Here is a 24397-nt window from a genome sequence, read left to right on the forward strand (position 1 = left end):
CGGGTGTTAAAAGAGAAAGTGTTTACCTGGTATTCTCCCGGCTGCATGTTCAAAGAGAGTTTATTACCATTTCACTACGGTCAGGAGGAGGCATGAGCAAGTAGGGAGAATACTGTACTGTATCTTTATTGTACCTTCACTTCATTACATCTTTAAATAGCTGCAGGAGCAATCAGACTACCACAAAACCTACATAAATTGCACATTTAATGCAATGTGATGACTGTCTCTTAAAGGCATTTCACTGGGTAGACAGAAGTGAGCAACATCACCTCACAAAGTCTAGTCAGCCCTTACAACAAAAGAGCAGCATTTCAAAGAGAAGAAACACTAGATAAGGGACATATCACACAATCCACACTACACCCCATTAACTAAGACGAGTGCACTTCAGCAGGGATGCAATGGACCTACTGCAAAATCTCAGCGAACTGATCCCAGGAGAAGTGACAAATATAATGGTGGTGAAGTGGGTTGTGGTGGAATGAAGGCTCTGGGTGGGGTGGGGACATGGTGGGGCAAGGCTGGGGTTGGGAAGGGACCGCTGACCTTGTTTGATCTCCTCTGCGGTGCGGTCGATCAGGACATACAGGGACCAGACCACGCACGTGATGGCAATGACATGGAAAGTGACAGAGCACATGATCTTCCTCCTCTCGCTGGCCGTCATCTGCAGCTTCTCCCACTACACAGAAAGATGGGGGCAGAGTGCATTAGCTCAGGTCTGGTGCATTTTAATAGAAGCAAAAACACCTAAGCCCATTTACATACACAGAAGGTAGAAAACAAGTAATGATGGGACTTTATTTCAGACAAGTGTATAATGACAACAGCCAGTATTTACCTGTACATTGATGGCATAACAAAAAAGGGATTCGATCACAACCTACTCATTCTGTCTCACCAGCTGCACTGTCTTGTGTTGCAGATTACAGACACAGTGAAGCCATCTTAAACACCTGCACTCACCTGGCCTTTCCGCTCTTAAACCCACTATAAATATTTAATGTAAATCTCTCCGCATCATGTGGGAAGAGCAGCTTCACAGCCTGTCTCTTCATAAAGCTACAAGCCCTGAAAACAAATGCTTACTCATAGACCCAGTGCCGAGTCTGTAGAGAACAGTCGTACAAAACAAAATGACAAAACACTGGCTAAAATTCAATTGACTGAAACTCTTGACAATCAATGCATAGTCTTCAAACTTCTGTCAAAAAGCTAAATGACTGTGTGGGCCAAAGCTTGTTGAAAGCAGAATGCATACATATTTGCATTCTTAGATCCAGTACTGTGATGTTCCTAAAAGAATCTGTTCAACACTACTCCTCCTCGTGCATCACTGCATCCATCACACATTCCTCCTTATGCATTACTGCAGGAGTTGTCTACTGTATTACTTGTAATCAGCTTTACATTTGAGAAACCAAGAGAAGGCTTGCAAATCAGTTTTGTTGAACACATCTGGACCATCAGTATTAAGAATGTGACATTTCCAGTGGGAAGGCATTTTAATACTAATGGACACTGCATTATGACATCTGTTTGCATTGCCAGTAGTTGCTATGGCAGCAGTGAAATTAGGAAAGTCAAAGAAAAAGAACTGATCTATACTCTTGGAACTTTAAATTATAACATTCATTCCATGGGGTTCTAAACATCTACTTTCTCAAATATAAACTGGTTCCTCCTCCTAAAAAGACACCTTTCTTGCATTACATAGCTGATGAAGAACCTCTTTTACATTTACTACAGTACAGTGCAGTTACTCCCCTGTAGTCTTCTTTGTGTGCGTGTGTTTGTGCATTTCAAAATTATAGTGAAGCACACAAGGTTTCAGAGAAAAAGGACTGTGCAAGCAAAGCTCTGTCCAAAACATACTGTTTCTCTGAAACCTAAAGATGTACATGTAATAAAGGTTGAAGTGTTTCCAGAGAAACAGGACATTTCCTAGCTCCTATTCCCTGAACCCCAAAGTGTTCAAAAATCACAAGAATTTACTCTGGAGGAAGGCTAAGGAAGCATTTTTGTATATTCACTAACGGTGAACTAAAAACAGGGCATATACAAGCTCAAACAAACCACCGTTTTCACACACCACTGCTGCTCTATATCAGGAGACGAAGTAGGCAGAGAGCACAGAAATGCAGCAGAACAGGAGAGTGTGCCGTCACCATGAGCTCGGCCAGCACGCCCAGCTTGGACTCCTGCTTATACCACTATCCTGACAGACACCTGGCCTTGACATGTTTTACAGGAGCCTATTAGAGACGAGAGCCCACTGCGATGTAAAGCCACCCAGGGGCTTCCAGGCCTGTCTGATGCGCTGTGCAAGAAAAGCATCACAGGAAATTTAATTAAAAAGTGAAACCAGCAGGCAATAAGAACCAATAATGGCACTGTCTGGAATTTCATTCTGTTTCCACCACTAATAAACAAACATTCAACATTTAATCATTACAGGCCTCGAAGAATAAAGCCATCCTTAGCACAGTCATTTATAGCACTCATGAAAATCTTTACAGGAAATTGAAAGCTCAGCATCCTGCAGCAAACCAAACCATTCACATCATTTTAACTGCACTGATTTTGGAAATGTTAGAATCAATTAATCTATTATAGTAATATTAAATAAAGCATGTTCTCATTTTTGGGCTACTTTCAAATGTAAAACTCTCTTCTTGTTTATAATCCTCTACTGTATTTACTGCAGTTTATTTCTAAAATATGTAAAAATGCATTCCAAAACAATGGAATCATATTTTACCAAATTATACTGAAACCTGAGATATCATGATGTATCTAATAATTTCCCTAAGAACTGTAGTCAAATTGAATCACTGTGAGAATTGTAATCAAATCAAATAATCACAATCAAATTAAAATCATGAAAATCAAACTCATTGTAATAAGCTTAAAAGAGCAGTTCAAGGCCACCCCCCCCCCCCCCAATGTCAAATTCCTCGGTTCTTGCAAAGTGAACATTTGCACTACCGTATGCCTGACATAATTACACCAACACATTTGCACTCTCATAGCACTACAGTGAAAAATGCATGAGATAAATGTGAACAGTGCGAGGGTGCACATGACTGTACTGCAGTGGTTTGTGGGTGTGTGTTTACCTTGCGCAGCGGCTTCAGTTTTGTCTCCATGATGAACTCAAACTTGCAGAGCTCACAGCAGCGCGTGTCAGAGCTCTTGATCCACTGCTGTAGGCAGGCCTGGTGGACAAAGCGCAGGCTTCCCGTGCAGTGGCATGGCGTGATCAGCGGACTGTCCTCATCACCTTCGCAGTGACAGATCCTGCACACACACGTACACACACAGACACACACAGACACACACAGACGCACAAGCAGCATCATCAGAGCATGGCGAACATCTCACAGAAGTACAGCCTGCACTGTTCCAGCGTTCACGCACGCACACGGACACACACAGTCTCACGTACAAATAACACTCCTCCAAAGGTGAGCTGCAGAAGTGCACTGATCAGGCAAACCCTAGAAGCTTTCTGATCCAACATCTGCTTATCTGTATCCAGAAGAATGAGTTTTGAAATGCTGTGATGCAAGTCTTTACCAATATTGCCTCTGTGCATCATGCTTTTCAAACTCCAGATAAGGCGTTATGTGGTAGGAAATGAGCACGCAAGGGTGCTGGTTTTTCCTTTAGACCCAGACTCATCCTAGGCTTGGCTTAAGTTACATTGCCACTGGTGCAGGACCCCTTTCGTCTAGTTGTCCTGAATCTGAATACCCAGCATATTGGCCCGAAGCTAGATCCAGCACATAGGCCTGAGGTCCTATGGTGAGAATGATGAGGCCTCCACACAGGGGCATGTTCATCCAGCATGCAGATCAATGCTGCCAACACCCAATCTAATGTCTCCCTCCCTTCTGGACTTCTGGTATGATACTTCACTCACTTCTTTCAACAGATCAATAGAATCTGCATGAGATGCTCAACACCTCCCCATTCTGCCTTTAAATCACATGAAAGGGAGCCTCTGCAGCAGGTGAGGGCGGAGCTGGACTCGCTTGTCACTGTTGGAGGTGCTCGTTACGGGGGGCGCTGACAGGAAAGAGAATGAAAGCGGGAGGCCACCAACAAAAAGCTAAGCATCTGTGTAGTGGAAGCAGGGGATCAAAGAAGGCAACTCAGAAGACGCACACAAATACGTCCTTAGTCTCTCTCTCACACACACACACACACACACACACACACACACACACACACACACACACACACACACCCCAATTTGTGACTTGGAATCCACAGCTAACAGCTAGCTAGTTAGTTTTGACAGCAAACACCAACGTAAATGGAAGCAGTCTTCTGAGCAGGTAGCAGAGCACATGCACTGCTGAGAAATGCAACAGTTCAAAGTGAATCTCAAAGCAATTCACATCAGACTGTGCTTCAAATGGCCAGCAAGCATCACTGAAGCACTGGGAGACACTGCTTTTTTTTCCCCCTGTTTGAAAGTAGCCTTAGCTATTCTGCAAATGTGCTCACTATTCACTCCTAGAACAGTTCTTCTGTGTTTAGGAATGTTCTACTTACAGACTTGGGAATACTGCCCAACCTAGAGCCAGATTAGGAGAAAAATCACCAACCCACAGCAAGCAAATGTCTGGCTGGACCCACTCAAGTGAGGTACCGGGCTCAGCCACAGAATCGGACCAGACAGTCATCCATGTTAGATATGGCTGTTTCCTGTGCTTGTGTGTGCTGAGGGATCACTTTTCACACTGAATGAGCAGGATAATGACTATTTCCAGGTGGGCCTTATCCGAACAAGGCTTTACAAGATTAACAGACAAGGTGAACAAAAGGAAAAACAAGGCCTGTAATATGTCCTTCAGCACATGCAAAGCCCTTACAGACAGCAGAGGTTTGTACTGTACCGAGTTCAGAGTAATGGAGAGGAACAGGCCACTTAGTGGCTGACACTGATATTTGCATTCAGATGGTAGAGGACAATTCATTTCTCCACCTAATTCAGACTGCTGAGGAGTCTGCAGACTTCAGAAGACCTCGATCATGCATGTTACAGGAACGTAATGACAGCAGCGCTCAACAAATTATTGTCTGAAGTCCAGTTGCTTCTGTTCATATTGACAAGTGAGCAGTGGAGCCTTCACAACTATTCAGAACAACGCAATTGCATGTAATTTGATAAACAGACTAGTGAATGCTTTTTCACACCTGCTGTGCAGAAGAGAACACAGAGTGAATAAACATTATGTTTCAGTGAATGAATACAACAAGGGCAGTCAGAATGACAAATGAACAGCAAAGAGACTAAATAAAATCCAACAAGTGTTGCTGTTAGCTTGATTCAGAAAACAACAAAAACGCAACACACTTCAGCTTTGCCCTCCACAAAACATCAATTATGATAAGATTTGTTTTTGGGAATGCCATGCTAAAAGCTGCTGGGATTTCAGGCCTGTGAGGCTGCAATGTGCCACATCCCCACCTCATCAACTTTCCCACACAACAAACCAACCACATTTCAGACACTGCACCTTAAACCCATCATACACTGCCAGATTCTAAGATTAAACCCACTCAATCCACTTAGCACACATAAGACATCCAACCTCCTCCATCCGCTTGGGTAACTTGGGTAACAGGTACTGGGAATCATCATTAAGTCTGTGACCTCTGGATTCACTGTCTGAATAGTAGAATGGCTTAATTGGACATCACTTTTATATCCCACTGTTCAAGCTTCTTTCAGAGATCATTAAACAGGCTCGGAGCACAAACTCCTGCAGCTGAAGACATCCATACTTGATGCAACTACAAATACTCATGCAAAGACTTGAGCACAAAGAGAGTCATGTCTGTTATCCTGAAAATGTCAGCATCATACACTTAGAGCCAATAAAGTGTCACACTCACATTTTCGAAATTTCAAGTTTTCCAGTATTACTGTGATATACACTTAAATCCATTTTCTGTAAAACTGTCATTCAGAGTCAAGTTACAAATGAACTTTCCTTGTCTGGTGACATTAGACAAACAGGTGAAACGGGGACCCTTATTTATGCGTCGTCCTTTTTGGTCATGAGTGTGAACACACAGGCGCGCACACACGCACGCCTTCTCCAAGGTTCTCAACCCCAGTCATCACTATGCTGATATCAGATAGTTTCAGAGTATGTGGCCTTCTAAGGTACTGCACAAAGAAAGAAAGGAGGAAAGAAACGCAGGAAAACAGACACCTCACGTATCCCCTTAAAGAGAGCAAAAAGTATCTGATAAAAGGGAGACTCATTTTTTGCTCAAATAGAACATAAGCTGCATCCCTAAGAGACGTTCAGGCATTGCTTAACTTGCGATACTCTGAACGTTGGACTTGAAAGGCTGTGAAGGGTCCAATATAGTGGACTGTCCAATTATGGATCTGCATGGTCATGTTACAGGATGGTACCTCACCAAGCAATGGCCATGTACCATGAACACAATGTATAAAAATGTAAAGGGTTGATTAATTCATTTGACTAAAACACTTATTTTTAACAAATTATTTTTTTCCTTTTCTTTTTTTTAAACTCAAACAGAAAACATTTAACATGGCCATGCTATATGCATAAATGAATATCTGCTGAGAAAAACAAAATGGCTAAGATGGAAACTTTTTTAGAGTGCCACACTCACAGGTTTGCTGCTGGTGATGTCACTTACACAGCTCATAAGGTGCATTGCAGTGCACCGACCCCGCATCACGGATGAGTGGACACCATGGCAGTCATTTGGCTCTGCTCTCCAGGCTGAGGAACTATGACCTGTACTGTAATCAGATCTCTCCCTTCCATTTTCTCTCACCAATCCTGGCAGCGTTCTACCAATCGACAAGCTGCCACAGGATGCATAATGTGTGAGTGACTGGACTCCCTGCATGCAACCTGGCTGGCAAAACCCCACGGCAAATCACAGAAGTGCAGCCATAAGTCATGTAACTATCCAATCCACAAGAATGTAACCAGGACTATGTACTTCATCATCCTCTACCACCTTATTGCTCATTATTGAAGCTTTGATGCTTTAGCCGATCACACAGGTCTCATTTGTAGCAATTAGCAGAGGAAAAGAAAAATGTTGCAGGGTTACTAATATATGACAGCAGCACCTACACAGCACATGGGGTTTAAACAAGCCAGAGCAGCAGGGTTTTCAGGATTTTTAGGGAGGCAGGCAGGGTGATGGGTCTCTACAGACTTGGCCACACTGCTATGGGCTGGGCACATGGGTAACAAGGGGCCTGCGTAACAGAGTGAGTGCCCCACCAACCTGCAGCAATCCCCCGACAGAGAGAACGGTGAGTGGGGCCCCGTTTTTTCCGACAGCGGCGAGGGGCCACGGTCCAGATCACCGTCGTCCTCTGGCGAGCAGAGCGGGGCGGCTCGCTCCAAGGCCCTCCGCCTCCAGTGGGCGGGGACGTCCTCGAACACCTCCTCGTCGCCCACCTCCTTGCTGCAGCCCTCGCCAGCCTCTCGGTCACCCGGCTGCAGGCTCCCCGACGTGGAGGAGCGTGGCAGGGGGAAGCCGAGACACAGCAGGTTGGAACTGCTCTGCAGCTTAGAGGTGCAACCGCACCTGTCCAGGCCCACCCCCTGGCCACCCCTGCAGACGCAGGCAGTGTGGACCAGGAGGGAGGGAGGCGGCTTGTCGTCTAGAGCCTCCCTCTGTTGCTCCGCCCCCCTGCCCAACTCACCGTCTGAGCATGTATGGTCGATGAAGTGCACGCCACTGCACAGGCTCTCCATCTTCTGGCCAACATCGTTGAGGGACCGGGAGAACCTGAGCCTGCCGGCACCGGGCCGATGGCTCACTGAAGACTTCAGCAAAGAAAGCCAATCTGCTCCAAATGTGCCTTTATTTTTGCACTTGGTGGGCGAGTCCGGACAGAGGGTTGTCATGGTGATGCTGTGCAGCACTGAGCTCTTGCTGGCTGAGTCGAGCAGAAGCACGGCGGTCTGCGCTGGCTTCTGAGACACCCGCTCCTGGGGTGGAGCGGCCACGCTACAACCACACGCCCCAGGTATGGGCCAGGGCAGGAACACAGGCCAGCAATAGGGGCCATAAGCAAGGAGAGAGAGAGAACCACCAGGCACAGACAAGCAGCATGCATTAGACAGCATGGAAACAGTGTACCAGCAAAAAAAGTACAGGTGAGAATTGGAAAGTGGGTGAAAAAAGACAGAAGAGTAAAGGCGGCAGGAGCCAGCCCATCAGAAAATGCAGCAAGGTCTCTACTGGCATCAAATCACACACTACCACCTCTAACCTCCCCATGTAGCTCTACAGCTATAGCTCGGTCCCAGTACCACTGAGGACATGAACAAACAAATTCGGGAGCATCTGAATGAGCAGTCTGGGGTGAGGCGGGCGAGCCGGTACCTGCAGATGTCCTGGTTCGAGGGTGTAACCGACGTCCGGGAGAAACTGCAAGGGGCGTTCACAGAAGTTGGGCTCCCTGCCTGTGAGGGGAAGGGGGGGGGGGGGGGGGGTTAAACAAATAAACGACCTTCAAAACTTTCACATTTGATTTTAAAAGAAGTGAGCAGTCAAACATGCATTGCACCTGAGAGCCAAATGAGCTGTGAGGAAGTGCAACTTTTCATGTCATCTCAGTAAGTAAACAGTACTGAACATTCTGTCACAAACACCATTTTGTACTACTTAATTCAAGAGATATTTGAGAATTTAGTTCTTAAATATACACTCAGTATACCCAGGCTACACGCTGTAACTAATTACCTATCAATTCAACCTGTAACAAAACAGAGAACTTGTAGCCCAAAGCACGACAATCAATAGAGGAAGTGTGTTCACAGCTTCCCTTCATAACGAAAATCAGGGACACACACACACGCAAATGTATGCATGCAGACACATGTACGCGCACACACACACCTTTCACAGATGCTTTTGAGTTAGGCAACCCAGCCAATTAAGGCTAAGAAAAGGCAACAGCTGGTGTCGTTTAAAGAGGCGGTGAACAGGAGTGAAGTGAAGGTCAGTCAGCCTCATGTGTTTAGACCAAAGATTCGCAATGAGACGAACCAGAGAAACTGCATGACATTTCAAGTAGTCTGAGAGAACTGCCTTCACCCTGTTAACCTGCAGACTTGTGAAACAGTGGTAGGGATGACTAATCCTGTTGCAGTTTTGTTGTAAAGTGTGCCAGGAAAAGGTAAGCAAAGTCCAATTCCCAGGAAAGATTAGCATTAGCATACAGCCTTTGACTGTTGCTGCAGGAGCTATTAACAGCTCTGTCCCTTGCTTTACTCTCCAATCCCAGTCCTTTGTTTATCAGCACAACAGCTAACATTGAGATCAAATAGCTGTTAGTGTTGATATATGCTGGTGGTCCACATCAAACAAGCCAGCCACACGACATGAATATAGTGATATAAAAAGCGATGTCATTAATATGGAAAGGTTTGTTGTGTGGATATGAACTAATGTCCTAGTTTTAACTATGAGTTGCAGGTTGCTAGTGGTACCTTCTCTCTCCATGAATTAAGAGTCCATTAGTGGACCCAACACAGAACATCAGCAATGTTGTCATCTGACTGAACATAGCTCATAGATTGGACACTACAAAGTAATTAACTTACAACTTTCATTAAAAAAAAAAAAAAAAAAAGACATTTGAAAAAAATGACCAAATGTACTTCCTAATCAAACAGTGAAATTATAAGAGTTGTGTGCTTTTGTTATAATTAAAGAAACTTATAAGCATCTCATTCTTGCTCTCAGGTTGCTTTGTGATTCATTGGAGATATACTGATGTCATGTTAATTTAATAAAACTGCACAGTCCTACACTGACCTGCCTGTACGCCCTACTGTTTGTGGAAAAGAATGAGAGATGTGTCTAAACGACGTGCACGCATGTGGGTGTGTGGGTGTGTGTGTGTGTTTAGCAGTGGTGAATAAGTGCATAATTTACACTTAGTCACTCTGGCTTCCTGCAGTTCCATCCAACCCCAGTGGGGTAATCGCACTGTGTGTGTATTCAAACCTGACATGGTCTCTGCCATTTAACAGAAGGCCCCACACCCTTTCACACACCCACACCACAAGCACAAACATAAGTGACTGTGCCTAAATTGGCCCTTAATGAGACTCTAGGCAAATCTTTTGTTGCTGCCGGTGAGGGAACAACATAAATAGAAACAGAAAAGCAAAACGCAATCCAATCAATTGAATGATGGACAGAGTCTCTAAATACACTCCACAGGGAAAATCCAATGCTTCTCTCTGTCCATGCATAGGTTGGGCACTGAAAGGTTCAGCAGAAGAGCACAATCCAACTGCCTCAAAAACACACCCAATACTTTTTAAAAGTGTGTTCCAGTTATCCAGAATCTGTCATTTCAAACTATTAGGCTCTAAGACACACTGTTGCAAATGTACCACATAGGCTGTTAAAGGATTTTTGGCAGGATTTAAAAAAAAAAAAAAAAAAAAAAAAAAAGACCCTTTCACCCGTCTCAATGGTTTCTTAGGGTTAGTTGCTCTCAACAGAAGCAGGCAAATAAAGCACTGGCAATCTTTCAAAATATACCTTATAAGGTTTATTCAGGTACATACTGAATGGCCATTTAATAGACATACCTGTACTTCATGATGGGAGCTTCCCTGTATAGAAATTAGACATGTGACCATGGATCTGTTTTTGTGTAAATCCAACCGAGAATAGGAAAATTGAACAATCTTTGACTTCAAACGAGGCACGGTCATTGGTGCTAGTCAGGGCAAACCTTCTAGAGTTTTCTCATGTAGCATTTTTGAGAATATATCAAGAATGGTGTGACTGAGGAAAAACATCCAGTGACAGTATCTTGTAGACATAAAGAACTCATCAATGAAAGAGAAGGATGTCAAGACTGGTTCTGGTGAACAGGCGATGCACAGGCAAGTAAACTGCAGCTGAATACATCACTGATGCTCAAATTAATGTGTCCAAACATACAACTTGTCGTTCCTTAGCACGGGCAGGCTATAACAGCAGATTTGAGTGCCTTCGCTGTCTAAGCGAAACACAAAGGCAAGACTTCAGTGGGCAAAAAAGTGCAAAGATCAGAGCATTGAGCAGTGGAAAAACATCGCCTGATCAGATGTGTCCAGATTTCTGTTGCACCATGCTGATGAGAGGGTCAGGATTTGGCACAAGCAACAGGAATTGATGAACCCTTCCTTTCACATGTCAGTGGTTCAAATTGGTGGAGGTGGTGTAATGGTGTGAGGAATATTTTCTTGGCACACCCTGGGTCCTCAGACACCTGTGGATACATGTTTGGCCAGTAGGGCTTACCTAAGTATTACCATATGGCAGAAGGACGCTTTCACTAGGACAATACACCATACCACAATGGTTGTATAGTCATGGACTGGTTCCAGGAACATGACATTGAGTTTTCCTTGATTCCTTGGCCATTGAGTGTTCCTTGATTCACTGTCCCAAGATCTTAATCCAATAGAGGATCTCTAGGACAAGGTAGAACAGGCTGTTCAGAGCTTATCCATACCTCCATCTAAGTTGCGGCAACTGCGAGAAGCTATCCTGTCTGCATGGGCCAAGATTTCTGCAGAACAAAAATTTTTCAGCACCTTAATGAACTGGTACAGTTCTGAAGGCCAAAGAGGGTCCAAGGTTCCAAAATGAAAAATAGGGTTATGAAGTTAGAGATTTACAAGTTCTTGTATTCGGTCATCACAATCTTGAACACATGTTCCGAAACCATGAGGAAAACAGGATGTGAAACAAAAGGTTCTAGCCATCCCTTCACAGTTACTTATACACAAGACATTTACATTATAAGCAGACATCAAAAAAGCCTTTCAAATCAGAATGTGGCAGCGGGGGTGTGTCTGAGCATCATCTGCTGGATGGGGAGACAGCCCAGGTCAACCAGTGGGTTATTAAAATTTGTTAAATGTGTGTGATTAACAGCAGCCTACTTGTATGCCAACTTTTGTCCCAGAAGGTTGCCAAAGCCAGAGGGTGAGTTCCTGTAGCATATACCAAAAATAACTGCAGAAAAGAAATTTGAATGGGCATTTATTTCTTTTTTAAAAAATAAAGATTTACCCCCCTAACTAGACTTCATAGACATCATGTACTTTTTGATTGTTTACCATGAGAATACATGGCAATTTGCCACTGTATTCTGTGCTACCAAAACTTAAATGATCCTGGCAGTGGAATGTACAGATGCAAAATAAAAAGCAATCTTTGTAGGTTCTGATAGGAGCTGGCAATGATCAGATTAAGGTGGGGGTGGGGGGGTGTGGTGAGGGGATTGGTAGCAGGGGGTGTGAGGTGAAGAGGTGGGTAATGGTGAGGTTGAGGGGTGGTGTGGTGAAACTGTGAGGGGACTGTGGGTGTTTTGAGGTTGGGGGGGTATATGGTGAGGTTGAGAGAAGGGGAGAGAGGTGCAGAGAGTAGGGGAGGGTTCTTGTGAGGTGTGATGAGCGTGGGAGAGGAGGATGAGGGGTGAGGTGAGGTGAAGCGGGGGGAGGGCACAGTAAGTGAGTGCATGCTGACTGTTGGCACATGGCTGCACTTAACATTGTTTTCTGCTATTGCGCATGGCCACGTGTCTTTAGTCATTCCCAAGCCTTCCTGCTGGGCACTTCAGGAAGGTTTTCTGTACATTTGATTTTGAGAAACTGAGTGTTTAATAAATACAAAAAATGACTTACATTTAACAACAAAGCATAGTAACATAATATAAGGGCTCGGTGCACTCTAAAAAGATTGTATGAGCTGTTGTAACCAGTATCGGTTTTTACATCCAACAATTAATTGTTTAGTCTAGCCTATGCGTACTACAATTTTCTTTCCATATTAAGGCTTGCAGCAATGTTTTATTATTGTATTTTATCATAATACAAGCTTCATTTAATTTTTGCTATGTAATGCACTTTGACTTTTTTTTCTTAAAGTTGCGCTCAATCCAGTCTCTTCAGAGGCGTGTGTTCAAATCCCACCACTGCCACCAGTGTCACCGTGCTTTACAAGGGTTCGCCTAAAAAAAATTCTATTTTATAACACATGAACAGTGGCGGTGAAGTGGTGGTGAAAACAACTAACTCAGCTTTTACTTCTCAGAATCTTTTTCAGTGTCACTCTGCCAAACAGCAACCGCAAAGGGACATTCACTGCACATACACTTGCAATAACAGTTTATATACAGTGCCTTATCTAATTTAACTTAACTGATGTTTATTTAGGGCACATTGGGCTACTGGATCATGTATGGTTACATTACCAAATTTTGACAAAAGCAAAAATGAAAAGCAATGTCTGCAATGGATAATCAGACAAAAAGGAGTTTTGGTGTAACTTTCTACAGAACAGTGCCTTCTAGCTAAACTGTCTACAACATTGATGATAGCAGTCTAGAAAAAGAGATAATCAGATTTACCAGCTTATGAATTTTCACTTCTAGGCATCAGCATTGATCCTTGTATTTCAACAGTATTCTAGTTCATTGGTATTTTGGACTCTAACCTACTGTGCTGACTAGGATGTATTTTATGAGTAAATGACAAAGCACTTTTGTAAGTCACTCTGGAAAAGAGCATATGTAACATATGTAAATGTAAACGAGTGAGTGAGGTTTTTTTTTTTCCTGTCACATGCATGATGAGTTCAGTTTAGGTGAAGGTATATGAAGTCAATTTTTAAAATCAAATTCAAGCCAATTTAAAACCAAATCATCATACATAGGGTTGTTATAGTATGAGGGAAATAAAGAGTGCATTTAGACACCGTACAAACACCACAAGCAGCAGGCAGACAGAGGTCTGACATTCTTAACCTCTCTTTTAGAAGAATCTCAGATTGAGGGTAGAAGCTTGTCCAACAAGGACCAGTTGCAGGAAACTAGAGACAATGTAAAATGTTCAGGACATGATAGAGTGAAAACATGAAAGATCCCTGTCCTGACAGAAATACTCAATGGACCGCTGTTGGGATCCTCCAAGCTTTAAGCAGTCAAAACCTCTTCTTGCACTGTTTGTGTGTGAGCTGTAGAAATATTTTCCATCTCTCAGTCTATCTATCTATTTATCCATCTAACTATCTGCACATGCACAGCTGATGAAGGACCCCTCCCCCTCCCTCCAATTAGCAGGCCAACCCACCCACACCGATGCTTGGCATGGCATAGAGGAGACTTTCATCCACACTAAAGATCAAGGCCTGCTTCCCCCATCTATTTTATGGGTATCTTCTGGTTATTTATGGCAATAATTAACAAACAGCATCCAGGGCAGTGGGTAGCAACCACAGGGCTGGCTGCGGAGGTTTCACGCTGGGTACAAGTAAGCAGTCAAATGTGGATTCAGCACACAGGGCTCCAAACCCAAAAAGACACTGCCCGTCAAACTGAGTAAGTGCCAGGGCTGATTCAGTGTCCGTCCACCATGCATCCTCACCTCTGCCCGCACAGCACTGAGGGTTGCTTGGACACATAGGCTGGAGGCTGTCTGGGGCCGCCCACACTGCTCAAGAGTCCTCCCAGTACTCTGCTAGGCAGGTGACCCTGACATCTGTTAGCAGGTACAAAGCATTTATGTGCCAAGCAGCTCTTCGCAGTATAGAAGTCCAGTAAATTTGCACATAGAGAAAAAGCCAGAGTGCTTCACGTCAGGGCACAAGTAGCTGGCAGGCCTAGCCACAGTGTGACTGTGATGCTCTCCGTTCAGCCTGTCTGACGGCCAAGCCGCCCAGCAGTGCCTGGGAACACTGAAACAAGTGACCATTTATAGGAGGTGCTATTTGCACCAGATGAATGGAACACGTGTGAGAACTATTTCACGGTTGACAAGAACCTGAAAGCCATGGGAACAGAACCAAAAACTGCAGAAACATGCCTGGATTTATTTCAACTTTGAACAAACGTGTGCGTTTCAAGTGCGATCCTTTATCCGGCAAGCAGAGAATGCTAGCCAAGAGCCAGAGCCGCAGGTAACTGAAATATTTTTTGTTTATATTATATATATATATATATAGAAAAAAAAAATCACACACACACACACACACACACACACACACACACACCCCGCATGCTCATGCAAGCTAACACTTGCACACATGCATACACCCACACACAGATGTATACACATACAGACACGGATGCTCATGGAAAATAATGCGTGCACATATTAGACACAGACACACACACACACACACACACACACACACACACACTGTGTATGAATGAAAGAGGGACAGAGATTTTCATACCTTTGAAATATTACTGGATCTGCTTGCAGAATGACCCAGTGGCTTCTCAGTCTGTAGAGAGCAGGAAAGATACCATGTTACCACAGAGACCACAGAAAAGTGAAATTCTTTCATGTATACTGGCTCTATGAAAAATGACAACCTTATCTGAGTGCCTCAATAATACAACTCCATGGCATGATCAATACTACATAAAATATTAAACTCTAAGCTGTCAGATCAGATGAAATGGATAAACACATCCAAAAAAAATTCACAGAGAAACTACAACTTATGAATGACTATAATGTAGAGTGATGAAATGTTTGAGCCATTGTTATTTGCCAACAGCATGATTCTATCCTAGATCATCAGGAGCAGATGATGTTACTAATTATAGGTCTGACCAGTATAGGATGAATGTGAACAGGGGGTTTTGCTGCTGAAGAGAGTTACTTGTTCAAAGCACCGGACTGCGGCACTGAAACGTGGAAGTGCAAGGTCAGGTTGCGAACTGGCAGAGGTTTCCAGCAGGGATTTGAGGTTCTCGTCAGTGGGCCGACTTATCGGCGTTTCTCTGGCCTGCGCTCAAATCACTTTCAGGTGCTTAAGTGTAGCCATGAAGGCAAGACAGGAATGTAGTCATCACGGCACAGCACCCAGAAGCAGGCTGCAGACAGCCTTTTTTAAATGGTTCCCCTTTATAACTTTGGTACATTTTTCTACTTGAATGTCACTCATAATGTGTTTACTTTTTTTTTTTTGCATTCTGGTGCCAAATTTCAGTCATTAATCAGGCATTTATAAGCACAAAACACACATCAAGGTTAGACACACCTCAGGACCTGAGGGAAAAGAATATCAAGGGAAAAGAACTCAAAAGGTATTGCCAACTATATATTCAACCCAAAACATCCCTTTATAGCACCACACACAATGTAGTTTGTGGGATGTCAAGGGGAAAATATCCTACTGTGCTAAAATTCGCACTTGCTATGCGAAATACAGGCGGCATAATGGGTCCAAATGGCACAATTAACAAAATTAAGCTACACAGGCTAAAAGGACACATCATGGACTCAACCATGTGAGGTTGACCCGCATACCCACAGCACATGCAGTGTGTCAAAGTGCACCTTTGCTGAGTGGTTGGATTCTGACTGGGAATGACTGATTTCACTATGCCAGGCATATAATACAAAGCAATAATTACTGTTATTTGCAATTATCACATTACAGAGGCCAGTGCTGAGTCATATTGACAGCCCTGTTTAACGCAAGTCTGCCGAGCAAATTTCCACAAGCATATAAATGGACAGTAGGCACAGCAGTGATGAGTGCTTTTAATTTCTCACCATAAGACATAGGTGGGTGTTCGTTTTAGAGGAACAGACCTTTCCCATGGGCACAGATGACACAATAGATGACAATATCACAGACACCCCCCCCCCCACCCCCATCAGGTGTCACTAACACTTTTCTATATTCTTTTTCTTGTACCATCACCCATCCTGGAGAAGCTGAATCCGACCTCTTTTCCCCCTGCCACCCAGTGGCAAGGGCACATCCATCATCCATCTCCAGAACAACCTGCCACCTGCTAACACCTGTCAAACGCTTCACCTCATTCCAACAAGACCAGCTCGAGGAGTGTGTGCACTTCCAGATGCACACACACCCACAAAAAGAAAGGTACATTCTGACCTGCATATCACAACAACCTTGACTGAACAGAGGCAATACTGATCATTTTTTGGGTAAAAACAAAACAAACCCAGCACACAATGCAACACTCATCAGGGCGGGCCTTCTATGAACAGTGGCCGAAGAATGCGACTGATGTACAGATACATCCTGTTTTGCTCAAAGTTTGGTAAATGTGTGCCCTTGACTAGACAGTGTGTTGATGTAAATGAATGTGCATTGGAGGATGGTGTAGGATTTCTTCAAAGCCTAGTGGTTTAAGAGCAAATGTCTGTGTGTGTGTGTGTGTGTGTGTGTGTGTGTGTGTGTGTGTGTGTGTGTGAGAAATCTGGTGCACAGTTTCTAAAGAAGGACATGTTCTTTATCTTTAATTACTTCACTTCACTGCTTTACACACAGCTCCTGTCCTTAGAGGTTACCATGGAGATGGCAGTGATGGGAGTGCGTTAGATCCCTGCTGGTCTCTGCTTGGTATGGAATAGAATTTCATCCACACTAGAGCTCAAGACCCACTCTCCACATTTATTTTTCTCTTCCTCACACACACACACATACACACAAATAGAAGATTAGGAGCAGTATGCTGATTAGAGGGCTCTGATTCAGCACCTTACAGGTACCAGTCATTCTGTCTTTTTAAATATATGTGCCACTGTGCTATGTGTTCTCTCAAACACATGCTGTCCTACTGCCAGTACGTGCCTCTTCGCTCCCGCTATGTGACCCTTCTCTGCCTAGGCATACACATTTGCAGGGAGTGAGGGCCTCAGCAGATGTGGTTCACCTTGGTGAAGTCTGCACTATGCAGCATGCAAAAGCAACTTACCATGGATATGAATAAGCGCTACATTGACCCTGAGGTGATTAAGAGTTGCTGGCTTCTCCCGAGACCTGAGACTCAAATGGGGATGGAATGAATGAGACAGAAGTCCAAGAGCTCCTGAGGAATAATTGCCTCTTTGGTCTAATGACTTCAGCAGAGGTGAATACAGTAGAGCGTGCGACCACGATGCCTGGTATTCCATATTCATTTTTGTGATGCTTGGAGAGAAAATAATTGCTTTTTGGTATTTCTTTAATTGCCTAATATGTCTTTCATTTGCTCCAACACACTCTTGGATCTGGTATGTGCATAGTTGGGGCTGCAGTGGGGTGAGCCGATGACTGTTGCAGTGAAATGAGAGGAGGCAGGAGGAGTATCTGGTCCAGATGGGCCCAGTGGCCCGGCCAAGAGCAAGTCGGCTGTGATTGCATCGAGCCTGCCTTCATAGCATCCAAAACCCATGGGAGCTTTTGTATTAGCCAACCTTCAGGGATGCAGAGAATATGCTTAAATATCTACTTGGACAATTCCCCCAGCAGTGCTCCTGCCAGTTTAGCTGAATCTTTAGGTGTTGTTAGGCACTAACTAATCTTAACTAGGAAGACCCCATTAGAAAACACTTTTTGGAATATTAATTGTTCTACACCAATGGCCTCTTCACTGTATGATGGCTTTAGAGAGACATTATTGGCCATACTCTCTGTACCCAAATATTAACAGAATGTTGCACCACTAAACAAATCGGGATGCTTCAGACTGCAGGGTGAAGGCAAGGTGACTAACCAGCCATTGAGCCTGCTGCTCAGGCCGGACCTGTGAGCAGACTAACATAGTAACGAGCACGGCTCCAGGGTTGCCATGAGCACACTGCTGCTGGAATGAGGCAGAGCGCCTGGGCAGCATAATGGCAACATGATGATTAGAGGAGCGCAGGGGGCCAAGGCAGACATGAGGGCTACACACCCCCGCCCTGAAGTAGTGCCTGCTGCACACATCCTAATCCAGAGGAGAGGAACGAGGCTGGATAATATCCTTCTGGATTAATGCACACAGTAATGTTTCAAATGCTTTGGCATCTTTGTGTCTTCAGATAACAAGAACAGGTAGCAATTAGCCTCAACCGCATTGCATTCCTGACTACATTGTGCTAGAATTCATGTTAGCAACAGCTTATAATGCTAGGAACCGCACAATGCCTGAAACTCTGAAGAACCTCTGGCCTGATAAAAATTCAGGAAGAGCAGCAATGCACCTAGTCAACTCGGCACTCCCACTCCCGTGTTCTCCTACAGTGTGATCGGATGTCCCTTCGCATACAGGGGCAGATAGGACGCAGTGACTCAGAAACCAGAGTCCTCGCATCACGGCTGAGTCTCCACTGGGCAGGTTTGTTTACAGACTCAGACGATCGCATTGCAGAGCCACAGAAGACACTCCATCATCCAGCAGGATAATTAAATATCCACAAGAGCTGGGGAGAGCGAGAGCCCATCAAAGGCCACACTGACTCAATACCTGCCACTGGTACATTGGACCAAGAGGGTTCCTTGATGTGCTGTGAAAATGTGCAATTTCTCCAAGTTAACATCCTGGTGTTGTAGCTCTTGAAGTAGTTTCTCTAGCTTGATGCAATTTGTTGGGAATTTAAAGATAGGCCCACACCAGGGGTGAAGACTTTCTTAAAATACTCGCTCTGCCAAGTTAAGGATAGTGGTGCTATAAGAGTAACATTTCTCCAAAGTATTCTAGCTGCTGTAAAAAGCTGTGGGTATTCCTGTGGTTTGTCAAGAGCATCATTATCAAAGGACAAGAACGTGGGGTCCACACTGCTTCAAGCAGAACCAGTAGACTTACTGGTTCTACTTGATCATTTTAGTCAGTTAAAGTTTTTTTTTTTTTTCCAAAGTATAGGCGTGCCACTCCAGCCAAAGAATAGATGTGCCAATCAGACCAAAGTATAGGCATGCTAAGCTTCTCTCTCCCTCTCGGAGCATCTCAGAGGAGAAAGGAAAGCTGATCGATGTCTCACAAAGAAGATTGAATTATCCTGCCTGGAGAACTGGGGTTGTTTTCACCACTGACTGAGCAGCAATCACTGGCACCAACCCATCTGCACCAGCTGAGCCTGCTCCTCCTTCTTCCTCCATATAGCTCCTGTTGCGTCATCTCCCGTTGCCTCTATCTCTGTCTCCTGGAAACTGGCCGAAAACAGGAACAAGCCCCTACAGATGCCACTAGTGAGATTTTCATCCACCGAGAAAAAGAAATTTAAAAAAACCTGGAAAAAGCCCAAAATTTAGAAAAGAAACCTCCCAAATATTGCCAAAGATTTTTATGCTAGGACAAGATAGAAAAGTGAGAACATTGCTCCATTTTGCTTGTTTCAATGCTGCCCCTAATCACAGTAGCATACATCACCTAAAGTTTCTTCACATAACCATAGTGGTTGGAAACACAATTTTTTTCCCGCCAAAATTTCGTAAATGCGCATAACATTTGTGAAACATTTGGATGAAATCCCGCCTACTGTCTCAATGTCTCCCTTTCGGTATGCATGTCTCAATCACCTTTTTTCTTTTCACGCCAGCGAAGATGCCCATTATCAGTGGTGTGGTGAAAAGACAACCAAGAAGAATAAGAGGAATACGGACAAGCTCCTAGCTGCTCAAAAAGGTAAGAAACAAAATGGTTTCAGACACTTTGAGAACAAAGAGCTCAGAGGGAGGTACACACAGTTCAGCCATTGTGCCATTGTGTAGGCACAAACCGCAGCAGTAACAGCAAGATGACTTTCTATCCTGCCCCCCACCCCCCACCCCCCAACCTGTAAAACGGTCATATGAAATGGTTTTAGAGCAATGGAACAAGAAATACAAAAGATTCCAATGAGCTAAATTCGTACACATTAATGGCCTCCTCTGAGGGTTATTGTTTCGAACATTGAGTGGCTTTGTCTGCTAAATAGGCTTCTAATGTATGAGTAGAAGAAATACGCACTTGTAAATCAAAAACCAAATGTATAGACCAATCTGTACTCTGTATAAACGTCAATGACAGGATGTGTGTGAAGAATGCACCATACTCACCATGTTTAACACCATGTGTGCTTAATATAAAAGACTTCTCATCTTCAGAAGCACCCACAGAAGGGAAACTGAGGTATTATTCTGATCGACTAAATTGAAAGACACTCGCTGAGAAATCAACAAAAGCCCAGCAGCCTTTTTAAATGATGATCAATTCTTTTTTTTTCTTTTTTTTCCCATTCCACTACCCAGCTTTCAAACACACAATGGCACTGGCATACCTTTACCTGTAAAGGGCCATCCTCCCAACCCAGAACTGGCTCCAACCACTGAACCACACAGTTACAAAGTTCATGAAAATACAAACCAGCATAACATATGCAAATGTTTTATGCATGAGATTTTAAAAGGATGGCGTAGTGCCACAGAGAACTCATTTCAGCTCCAGATCGGACACCAAACCCCACTGACTTGTTGTCCAAGAGCTGCAGAAGCAGCAGACGAGTCTTTCCTAAACCATGACACTGTGCCCTTATGCAAAGCTACCCCACCCTTTCCTTCCCTCATTACAGAACCGTGGAGAACAGCTGGTGTTTTCTAATCTCACCAGTATGGTTACCAGCACTCTGAGTGCAAAATGGGCCCTGTACATTTCAGCCAAACTTCATAGTGGTGAGATCTAGAGGCCCGAGGTGCAAGGCAGGCACATCAAAGCCAGGCACTTCAAAGAATCCAGCTATGCAAAATACAACACAGGAACACAGCATTTCTCCTGGTATCTCAGGTCTGCTGAAGGAAATGATCAGTGAAGATGTAAGAGCTTCCAGAGCATGCTACTGGGACAGTTGCTTCAACAAAGCCTTCCCCCCCCCCCCCCTTTTTCTTTGTTTTGTTTTTTTTAAACAGAGCAAGAGGGAACGAGAGAGAGAGAGAGAGAGAGAGAGAGAGAGACAGACAGACATACAGACTGCCTGAATATCCAAAACACATCATAGTCAAAGTTAATATTGTTTCTCTACAGCAGCTTTGCTGGTATTGTTTAACTAGCTTAGAATTTTTTTTGTCCAAGATGTGGTGAGACGCACCTCAGATCCCATATAGTAACAAAAAAGCAACGAAGACACAGCAACATTGCTTCCTGACAGGCATGCAGATATGATCTAAGCTGACATGATCTGAGCTGGTGGATCATAGGATTTCACATGGAGCAAGTCACAGAGCAGTCACTAAACAACTCAGCATGGCTCAGGCTGATCTCAGCATGCATTCTCCCCCAATCAGGAATAAGGGAATATCCTTCAGCATAGCTTAATCAGTGGCTAGACATGTCTGCTAGATCACTTTTCAAAGAGCTACAATGCTTGGGAAGAAACAGGTCCCTGTTACACCCTATTTCACTACAAGCGACCACAGCAGAACGACACACAATTGCACAAAAGAGGACATCACTCTGCAAACGAATTAGGGATTAGAGGCTGCATTCACGATGAACACATGGCATTCCTCTGCTGCTCCTGAGAGCCGCCCGACACGGAGATGGGTCACACCACAGAGGATTCACAGTTCTGTTTGGAAAACTCAGTGTTTTGTAATGGAAGATTTATTTCTTTACAGTGTTCTGTTGTATACCTAATTGCTAGAACACTCAAAATCCCAGGCGCATGTTGAAAATATCAACCTTGTTTAAATTCAATTTTGGCGTGCAAACATTTTTTGTGGGGGTGTGTGTGTGAGGGTTTGTTTTAATGGCAGTCTTGGACACTGTTGTGGTGCACAGTCTGAGCACTTTGCTGATGTACCACAGATAAATTATTTTTATTTCAGGCATTGAAATGGATCCCCATAGAATCCCTTTTTTTTCGTAACATATATTCTTCTAAATATGAGTGTAACACTGGCTCGAGTGCCGCAGGGCGTGGTACAGAATGCGCAGACTCCCTCGATGGTGACAGTGATGTTTATTAACACACAACGCAGACATTAACGGTGACACATGTAACATTTACGAGTAACATGACTGTACACTTAACATGTAACAAAGCTAACTGACATGCAACAGAAGACGATACAAACAGGCATAACAGCTACACAGATGTTTCAACAACATTACAGGGCGACAATGACCAATGGGGGGGGATCATACACTGACAGGGGTTTAAGTAGACCGACTAACATTTAACATTAATCCCTGCCCAGGTGTACGCAATCCCCGTGGAAGGGGAGTGGTTACAAATGCCACTTTCCTGCACGCGGCGGGCCACACCATGTGACTTGTGGTGGTGGAGCGTTCCATGACAATTAGTCCAGGGTGCATCATACTTGCAGCAGGTGGCACATGGAAATCTCTAGAAAAGGGGGGGGGGGGATCATAATGTTGTCTTCAGTTGCCCCAAGACAGATGAGTGATCCTGAATGAACAGGACATGCACTCCTGTAATCAATTTAATACAGTGTTCAGAATCAATCTATTACTGATTACACAATTGCATCTTAATCAAAGGTCCACACAGCCTTAGATTTGGCAGCCTCTTACTGAACATACTGAAATACACTACAGTCCTAAGAACGATTCCTGTACAATTCAGCTATCTTTATTAGAGAGAAAGCAAAGTGACCTATAGACTATTATCTGACTTGCTAATCTCTGTAGACAGAGACAGGAAGGGAAGGAAAAGCTGAGATGTTTTGGGTCACATCTTCGTGCATCTCAGTGGTTTACAGTGTGCAAGAATCTGCTTCCAGGCATCCGAAATACAATATCCTTCATCCTCCTAAGGAAAACCACTTCTGCAGCTCACAGATACATAAACAAATGCCATAAAAGTTCTACTCACTTCTCCATTTATGATGATCAAAATGTGAGCATTCAATATGATCAGTGTGTGCTGTGGGAAAATACTGAAGGAAGCATGACTATCCTGAGACTGAGATGCAGAAGGTTCCTGCTCACTCATCGCACAGGAACCTCATCCCCTCCAAGTCACATTTCAGATTTCCTCAATATTTGGATTCAGAAAAGTGGAAGGCAAGTGGAGGCTAGTTTGTGCAAGAGTGATGTCAACGTGACTACTGTGGTTCAAAACAAAATCCTGACCCAGGCGAGCAAATTCCATCCAGCTCAGCCTACTGGGGAGCCCAGAAACCTCTGTGCTGAGGAGGAGGAAATGACTCCTGTTTCAAGAGCAGGAAGACAAACTCATCACCATCACAATTCCCCTCCCTCCTTTTTTCTGTCTTGCTCTCCCTCACACACACGCACACACACCTACCCAACCTCCCAGAGTCAGATCAGTCTGTGAGAGCAGGAAGCATGGAGCAGCAGGCTCCCGCAGGCTGTGAACACCACTGGTCATGTGGGCTTTCTGAATGAAACTCATCTGCCCCACAAAGGATCATGCTCAGGTAATACGAGCCATATGAGCCTGTGCTTTGGGGAATTCCATGCGACTATGCAAAAGACACAGTGTTAATGTGTGTGTGTGTGTGTGTGTGTGGAGTGAAACAGAAAAAAATGAAAGTTTATAGAGAAATTAAATTAAAGCTTAAAACATGGATTAATGCATTGCTAGGAAACTGTATTTTT

The 24397-nt window shown here is 44.1% G+C and overlaps 1 protein-coding gene across 1 annotated transcript in view; it reads right to left on the reverse strand.

Moving 5' to 3' along the window:
* Positions 1-24397, reverse strand: part of marchf8 (membrane-associated ring finger (C3HC4) 8) — a 57012-nt gene that overhangs the window by 4764 nt on the left and 27851 nt on the right. The window contains exons 3-7 of the mRNA XM_081724776.1: positions 15283-15333; positions 8416-8495; positions 7306-8247; positions 3123-3303; positions 550-685 (exon numbers count right to left, since the gene is read on the reverse strand). Of these exons, the coding sequence (XP_081580902.1) occupies positions 550-685; positions 3123-3303; positions 7306-8247; positions 8416-8495; positions 15283-15333 (1390 nt within the window). The remainder of the gene's footprint in view (positions 1-549; positions 686-3122; positions 3304-7305; positions 8248-8415; positions 8496-15282; positions 15334-24397) is intronic.

The sequence above is a fragment of the Electrophorus electricus genome, chromosome 12 (genome assembly GCF_041902795.1).
Source record: "Electrophorus electricus isolate QZ-2024a chromosome 12, ASM4190279v1, whole genome shotgun sequence".
Lineage (NCBI taxonomy): Eukaryota > Metazoa > Chordata > Actinopteri > Gymnotiformes > Gymnotidae > Electrophorus > Electrophorus electricus.